This window comes from Archocentrus centrarchus, chromosome 18 (assembly GCF_007364275.1).
Source record: "Archocentrus centrarchus isolate MPI-CPG fArcCen1 chromosome 18, fArcCen1, whole genome shotgun sequence".
In the NCBI taxonomy this organism is placed as follows: domain Eukaryota; kingdom Metazoa; phylum Chordata; class Actinopteri; order Cichliformes; family Cichlidae; genus Archocentrus; species Archocentrus centrarchus.
In genome coordinates, this window is record NC_044363.1 from 316,726 (window position 1) to 325,044 (window position 8,319).

The following is an 8,319-nucleotide window of genomic DNA, read 5'->3' on the forward strand; positions in this document are numbered from 1 at the left end:
GTCAAATGTTTACTTTCTTCACACTAAAGACCTAAATTATATCATTCCACGTGAGAGGGGATATTTAATTGGAATTAAAGCAGCCTAATGAATTTTGGAGAAAATATAAATCATGTGTAATTCTATAAGGAGCCACTTACACGTCTTTGTTGTTCTGATACCCATTACTGTTCTGTCTAATTTGCATTTATCAATTTATGGAGTTTACAAACACAGATTGCACAAGAAGGATGATTAATGTCAAAATGAAGCTCCACTTACACTAACTTTAGAATACAATCAGGGTGAGATGGCAGGATTTGGGTTGGGGTGGCGGGGGGGGCAGACCACAGCACACGCAGCAGTAAATTTTTTTTGTTTTCTTTTTCATTTATGACACGACTAAACGCAATTGCCTCAGGGCCAACAAAACTCCAGATTTGAGTTGATTGGGTAACTGTAAGACTGGGTTTGCCAGCAAACTTCCCAAAGCGCCTGGTTTGATCATGCTCACTGTGACAGGTGGTGCTTTGGTCACCTTTCCCATCCAATCAAAAATAAGATTCCTAACTAATCTGCCTCTGACTAACTGGCACCCTTTGCACAGAGACTGGAGATACAGGGCTACTGTGTGGGAGTGTGCAGAGTTGCAACTGAGTGAATTCAAATGTGTTTTGTGTGTGTGTGTGTGTGTAAAAATCACTACTCTATAACCCCTGAAACACACCAGATAAAATGCGGCTGCTGGAGTGAAACTTCCATTGGAGGCGGGCGGTGCATTTTCAGAAGCGCTTTTTACTCCACATGGCTTAAAATAGCACTGAGTGTGTTTTTACAGGAACCGGGTCGAGCTGCACAGAGAAGGTAAAGATGACAGGAAGTCGAGCAGAGGAACGGCATCGATGATCCAGTTGATTTTCAAATTAAAAGACTTTCTGCAGACCTTTGCTTTGCTTCTGAAGCATATCATCTGTGAGACCGGGCAGGTGCTACAGATGATGGGACAAAACTGTTTCATTTTTTTCCAGCAAATATTTTTCCAGCAAACATTAACTTTATCTCCAATCTCATTGTACATCCTGTATAATGACAATAAAGGCATTCTATTCTATTCTATTCTATTGTGGGCTCCTTTTAGGGGCTGCCACAATCCAATTATTAGAATCATGTCTAAGTCATAATATCATATACACAGTGTATTATTATGTAAGAGAGAAATGAGAATAGTTGTCAGAAGTACAGTACAGTAACAGACTCTCTGTGGCTATCCTTATCAGCTGGGGAAAACAGAAGAAGTACAGGGTGCTTAATGTGTCCAAGTGTGGCTTGTGGTTCCTCTTAAGGCTGGTTTGAACCTGCTATAGGTTATCAGGATGGGATTTAGGAAAAACAACTTTGCAGCTGTTGCAAAGGACTTTTCTGTTATTTTACAGCCATCCATCTATCAAAGGGGTGGCTGGTACATACAGGCTGCCAGTCCATCAGAGGGCTAATACACAGAGATGTCCAAGTACACACTCTGACATCCCAACCTGGTCAAAAAACTCCGTTGTGACCTAAATCATGAACTGCCATTAGACCGGGTTGCACATCCACACCAACAAACATTTAGAATTTCCATCTGAAGACACCAGAGCAGGAAATGAGGAAATCCCTGCAGTCACTCAGCACTGATGTTTGAAAAATACCAACAACTACAGCACCAACATGGACTTTGTCCTCGACCGTTTAACTGCCTGTTGGTTCATATGCGTCACACAAACGCTACACAATGATCAAGGCAAAGAAAGTGAGTACTCAGTTGATCAGTTCAAAGAAACTATTACAGCCGTGAGTACAGACTCAGTGGGGGCAGTGGGGATAATTTTTTTTGCACCATGTGAGACCTCTGCATGCTGATCACTCGGCTCTCTGCAGTTATTTAATTAAATTGTTGCCCACTGAGATTTTATTGTTTTCTGTCTCACAGCAGCTGTTTGTTGTTGCTACATGTTCAGAGAGGTTTGTGTAACTGGAAATCAGAGCAGAGTAGGACTGATTAAACCTAAAACTATTTGAAATTAAGTAATTAATTAAGTTGTTGAAATACACATTTAACGCGCTCAGTTTAAAGCTTATCTGTAACCTCCCACCCCCGCAGGTTCTCTCTGTCTTTTTACTTTCACTCTCGTATGAAGGCGGCAGCAGCAGCAGCTCTGCTATAATTCTTCTCTTTTACTAAATAAAATAATCTGTCTCCCAAAGACTCGTCTCCGTGAAGAAGCCGACGGTCACCGTGAGGTTATAAAGCTGCTGTCCGAACAGGTGAGCCTCTTCTCTCAGTGATTCAGCTGTTTCGGACCTCTGGTTATTATTTTCAGTTGTGTCGTTTATTTTTCGCTTCCTGGAACAATAAATTAAGGAAATTATTATTTGATACGGATATCATTTGTATACTTATTATGAAAATGATTTTTTTTCTCACGGGGAATTCACAGATGATGTCTGGATTGTCCGTTGTTTAAGTTTCGTCCCGCCCTGTGAGCGTATTTATATCCAGACTCATTTTTATCTGGTCTGAAGTCGCTTTGTTTTCTGTTTTGCTGTCATATCGAAATGAGCACAGACGAGTTCAGTTACAGGATTTCTGTCTCAGCTCCAGTAATTGTCTTTTTGCTTCTTTTCGCCCTCAGACCTGCTGGAGGTAAGTTTTCACTAGCCTATCCTTGATTTCCATCATTCATCCGCTTATTCAGTTCAGGATGGCGTCTATCCCAGCTGCCATATATTAAACTGCATTTATTACAAGGTTTTAGAAAACATTAACTGATATCCGTTACAGAGACTTGACATAATGACGTGGCTGTGTTTGCTTTCTCGTAGCAAACGAAGGGGAAAAAAATCACAGAGATGTAAATAAGCAAATGTGTCACCAACTTTGATACAGTTTCAAATATGTGACGCTAGACGCTGTCAACTCTGCATATATATCATTAACTGAAAAATTATGAAGGAGCCCACCAATCTGTTATTGCCGCTTCACACAAGCAAACGTTTCAGAGCTGACTGTGTTTGTCTGTATATCTTCTCCTTAACAGGCGGACCAATCTGAATCAAACTGCACAAACACACAGCAATTATAAACATCTGTATGTTTTTAAAATGATGTATTAAAAATCCAAATTCTTTTGACTTCCCTATATTATATTAATTTCATCATCTCCTGTGAACGTTACGCTTTTTAATCCACGACGGATTTTTTTTTTTTCCAAGTCACACCTAAATGACTTTGAAAATACGCCTGGGGAGAAAACAAATGACTTCCAAGTAAGTCATCTCTAAAAATAAAGCTACAGATATCATTACCGGGTATTGTTTTCCTGGGAAATTTCTGAATCAATTTAGATATTTATTTTTGCGTATAAAATATTACATATTTGTTGGCTTTGTCCTGAACCAAATGGATTTCCATGTCCAACACATTTGGTTACTTTATTTTCTTTTTGAGCATCAAGTTATTCAACAATCATTTCTGTCGAACTCTTACTGGATATAAATGAATGCTGACTCTTTATTAGTATTCTAGGGTTCATAAAATAGAATAGAATAGAATAGAACTTTATTGAGCCTTTGCAGGAAGTTGCTTCGTTACAGCAGCAGTAGCCACTAATACAATACGCAATGCTCAGTATTGCGCAATATAAAATACTATACAACCATCTATTAAGGTTACAATATAAAGCACATTGAGGAGACTGTTGTTGTGATTTGGCGCTATATAAATAAAATTTAATTGAAAATTGAATTGAGTTGTATTGAATTCAGTTTCAAGTAGGGTTTAAAAACTTTTCCCCTCAGGTCAGTTTCATGTGGTTGGACCTCTTCAGCCTATCACGGCTGCTCCCGGTGATGATGTCATCCTGCCCTGTCATGTGGAACCAAAGTTTAATGTGGCCGAGCTGACGGTGGAGTGGTCAAAGCCGGACCTCCGACCTGACCCCAACGATCGGCTGAGCAGAGTGGAATATGTTCATCTTTACAGAGACGCCCGTGAGGTCCCCGACATGAAGCTCCCATCATACATCGGGAGGACGGAGTTGTTCACCGACGGCCTGAGAGAAGGAAACATCTCTCTAAGAATCACTAATGTGACCCTCGAAGATGAAGGAAGATACAGATGTTTCATCCCAAAGTTAAAGAGCCAAACAAAGTCTTCAGTTGTTCGTCTGATTGTTGGTGAGATAAACTGAAAATATTGTTGTTGGTGGGCTTAAAAGTAATTTTTTTCTTGTCTATAAAGTGTCCAAATAGATCAACTTAAAAGATTAAGGACTTTGGTCATTTCAGCTACAAATTAAGTTAGAGGTAATGTTTTTTTTTTTTTTTAAAAAGAAAACACTGTAATTTCTTTTCTTTTAGACCCAAGTTCAGCACAAACAGGGACAACCGAGACACCACTGCATCCTGAAAATTTCCATACTCCTGAAGAGAGAGATACTAAAGGTGAGACCATGAGACCACCAAACAAATAAAAATAATCAAATGTTTTAAAAATAACTCATACCCTAATACCTAACTCATAGTTCTGTTGCAATTTAAAATATTTTGTGATATGCTGAGTACTGCACCTCTTTTTTTTTTTAATGGAAAATTATGCCCCTACATGGAAACTGCAGCATCAGTTTTATCTAATGAGATACAGTTCTGTCTGCTCCTCTCACTTCAGACAGCACCATCTGGTGGACTGAAAAGGAAGTAGATTTTTTTTAAACGTTCAGTTTGTGCAGATGTGGCAAAAGAACAGACATTCCTTACTTGAGTAGAAGTACTTGTGCTAAAAACACTCTGGTAAAAGTTAAAGTACTGATTCAACTTCTTTATTCAAGTAAAAGTGTAAAAGTACAGTCTCTGAAATGTATTCAGAAAGTAAAAAGTAGCTCTTTGGAGGATGTTTCTACCAGTTATTGTTGTGCAAAGCTAACTGAACCCTGTGCTATATTAATGTAATAATAAACTAATATTAGCACATGAGAATACAAACTTTTTTTGACTTTGCCTCCACACCTAAAAAGAAACATGACTACAGTCAGGGGTAAAAGTGGAACTCAGCAGGTGGGAGAAGCATATAATTGGTTGCAGTGGCACACGGAGGGGAACAGAATCAAAACTCACAATCATTTCTGTCTAATTTCTGTTGTGAGTTTTGGTAGATTTGCTTTGTGCTTCTGCTCTGAGGTTTACTGTTCTTTGTGTATTTTGTCGTTTTCTGCATTTAATCAATAGTTACCCCCAACTGGTCGCAGCAGATGGCTGACCCTCCCTCAGCCTGGTTCTGCTGGAGGTTTCTTAAAGGGAGTTTTTCCTTCCCACTGTCACCAAGTGCTTGCTTGTAGGGCAGGGGTAGTCAACTCCAGGCCTCAAGGGCTGGTGTCCTGCAGGTTTTAGATGTCTCTGCTTCAACACACCTGAGTCACATATAGAAGTCATTAGCAGGACTCTGGAGAACTTGACTCCACACTGAGGAGTTAATTCAGCCATTTGATTCAGGTGTGTTGGATCAGGGACACATCTAAAACCTGCAGGACACCGGCCCTCGAGGCCTGAATACCCCTGTTGTAGGGGGTTGTTTGATTGTTGGGGTTGGGCGCCTTACATTATAAAGCATCTTGAGGTGACTTCAGCATGATGTCAGAAGATGTTTCACGTACTATTTTGGCTGATTTCCATTTCCTACTCTGACAGTATACTGCTGATACCGTCTTTATGTTGACAGTATGCAGCTGGTATAAAGGTTAAATTCAGTGAATGAATCTCAGCGTCATCAGTTTAAATTCAGATTCACTTGATATCAATGTTACACTTAATATAACCAAACTCTGACCATGAGCAGTCACATGCACCAGTCCAACACAGAGCTTTACTATAAACTCACCACAGTACAGCAAACTAACATGTTTATCCTGCTCTAAACTGCAGTATTTGTATGCAACTTCTGAATAACACAAAGTTAGTGTACTTTGTTTTTCAGGATGTTTCACAATATGAAAACACAAAACTTCACATCATATACAGATCCAATATCTGATTTTTAAAAAGAGCTTTCATTACATATAAGCTTTAAATTTCCGGTTTATTAGATGTCACTGAGCAGTCCTTACCTTTAAATCTAACTTCTCTTCTTCCTCTCATGTCCTTTTTCTTCCATCTTTCTCCATCTCTCAGTTGCTGACTCTCATTATTTTCTCTCATTCAGGGAAAAGCAGCAGCTGTACCTTTAGCTCGCAGACACATTGTGTGACAAACTGCACACAAACAGTTTGTGCATTTGGCTGATATTTGTTGAGCTGATATAAACGATGCTTCTGAAATGACAGCCTTTCTGCTTGCTCCTCTTCTGCAGCGCTGGGTACATGTTAGAGTACTGCGACCACAAGTTATGAAGGTCTACAAAAATGCCATTTTGGCCCACTTTAAGTATAAATGATGCATAATTTATATGTTTGTTTTATGGTTCTTCTCTTTGTATGTTATAAGCCCCTTTGATGTGCACACAAATAGGATTGTCTTTATGATCTTTTTTCCTCCATTTAGGCTTAAATCGGTTTGGTGTTTGGAGGCGCAGTGATGTGAAATAAAATCTTTCCTCAGACATGTTAAACCTAACATAATGATTCTGTTTTAAAAGTGTGAAGAGTAGAAAGGCCAGATAACTGTAAAAATACAGAGTACAGATACCTGAAAAATCTACTTGAATACAGTAATGAAGTGTTTGTACTTTGTTACTTCCCACCTCAAGTTTGTGTAAATATATATTTTTATGCAAAATGCCAATAATTTATCCTGTTATGTGTACTTCATGTTACTTCATGTGTTTGATACTTACAGTAGATCTCATCTCTGTTTGGTTTTCCCGGCAGGTTCTTTGTCCCATCAGAGCCAAGTCATCTCACTTGTCGTTTTCTGTGTGTTGATCCTCCTCTGTGTTGCAGTCGGAGGATACTTGTTCACTAAGTCAAAGAGTCAAAAAGCAGAAGTATGTTAAAGTCACAAATCTTTGATTTATGCATTTACTCAAACGATTACTGTGCACGCTGGAAATGTTAACACAGACGAGTGCCGCCTGCTTACCCTCAGATCTTTCTTACGTGTTTGTAGATTCAAAGCATCAACCCCTCCAGCCACTTGTGGACACTTTGGACGTACAGAAGGATTGTTTGAGGAGTTCCTCTAATGTGTTTGAACCCAAATGAACTTTAACCCCTGTAAATGATGTCAGACAGGTTTAAGTATAGAAATAACTTTAATCATTTGAGCCAAGGTTGACATCTGGCATCAAAGTGGAGGGTTACTCTCAAATCTGTTAGTGGCGTGTTGTGCTGCGGCGCTTTATATGTTTTAATTGTGTCGACATGAAAGTTGATTTTTGTGTGACTTTGACCAATTTTGTGTCCAAGGTAACTTGCATATTTAGGTCACTTCAATAAAATTGTATTTATATAGCGCCAAATCACAACATTCACCTCACGGCACTTTATATTCTAAATAAGACCATCCTGTAATTACAGAGAAAACCACACGGTCAAAACAACCCCCTATGAGCAAGCATTTAGCGACAGTGGGAAGAAAAAAACTCCCTTTTAACAGGAAGAAACCTCCAGCAGAACCAGGCTCAGGGAGGGGCAGCCATCTGCTGTGACTGGTTGGGGGTCAAATGAGGTTATTTACACAAGAACACAAAGAACAAAGAAATAGCCTAACTTTGCACTTCAGTGTGTTTTGCATATGTACTTGCAAGACATATATACAAAAAACTGAGGGATTTTTTTTGTTGTTGTTGTTTTTGTAGAGAGTTGAGTACAGTAGTAAGCTACTGGAACCAGATCAGACTGATGTAAACATATTTGTTATGATGGGGTTTTAGGTGGGTTTTTCCCTGTTATTTACCTGCAGCCTGGAGCTGGAGGTGCTTTTCCATATTTTTGTTTACTTAAACTGACACGTTGGCCGTGGGACAATTTAACGCGCTCAGTTTAAAGTTTTGGATTTGTGTGGATGTGATTTTCAGAGTTATGTTTCCTTTATAAGGAAAAACTTGTTCATGCTGTGAACATCAAAGTGTTTTTTTACTCCTTTAACATTGGGGCTCAAAGTGCCTTTGAGCAAAGCAGCTGTGTCTCACTAAAAGAAGAACCAATATCGTCAGTTAAACCGTAGTTGTTGTGTTTTGAGTTTTATTGTATTTTAAAAAAAATTTTAAAGCAGATTTTTTTTAAAAAAAACATGATTTTTGAAGTTTGTTTTTGTCAGTTCTGCACTTTAAAATGAATTTATGTGATATTTGATGCAAAGTGTTTATTTGTT

At 38.8% G+C, this 8,319-nt stretch overlaps 1 protein-coding gene across 1 annotated transcript; it reads left to right on the top strand.

The window, feature by feature from the left end:
- Positions 1-2,573: 2,573 nt before the first annotated feature.
- LOC115797532 (myelin-oligodendrocyte glycoprotein-like) lies at positions 2,574-7,631 on the top strand. The gene is made up of 5 exons (XM_030754126.1): positions 2,574-2,662; positions 3,817-4,194; positions 4,378-4,461; positions 6,876-6,991; positions 7,114-7,631. The coding sequence occupies exons 1-5, from the start codon at positions 2,575-2,577 to the stop codon at positions 7,174-7,176; spliced, it is 729 nt and encodes a 242-aa protein (XP_030609986.1). The 5' UTR covers position 2,574; the 3' UTR covers positions 7,177-7,631.
- Positions 7,632-8,319: the final 688 nt, after the last annotated feature.

Excerpts from the sequence above, each read along its gene's own strand:
- LOC115797532 (XM_030754126.1), top strand. The coding sequence starts at position 2,575 with ATGAGCACAGACGAGTTCAGTTACAGGATTTCTGTCTCAGCTCCAGTA. Across the intron at positions 2,663-3,816 it reads CGCCCTCAGACCTGCTGGAG|GTCAGTTTCATGTGGTTGGA; the intron begins GTAAGTTTTCAC and ends TTTTCCCCTCAG. Across the intron at positions 4,462-6,875 it reads TGAAGAGAGAGATACTAAAG|GTTCTTTGTCCCATCAGAGC; the intron begins GTGAGACCATGA and ends TTTTCCCGGCAG.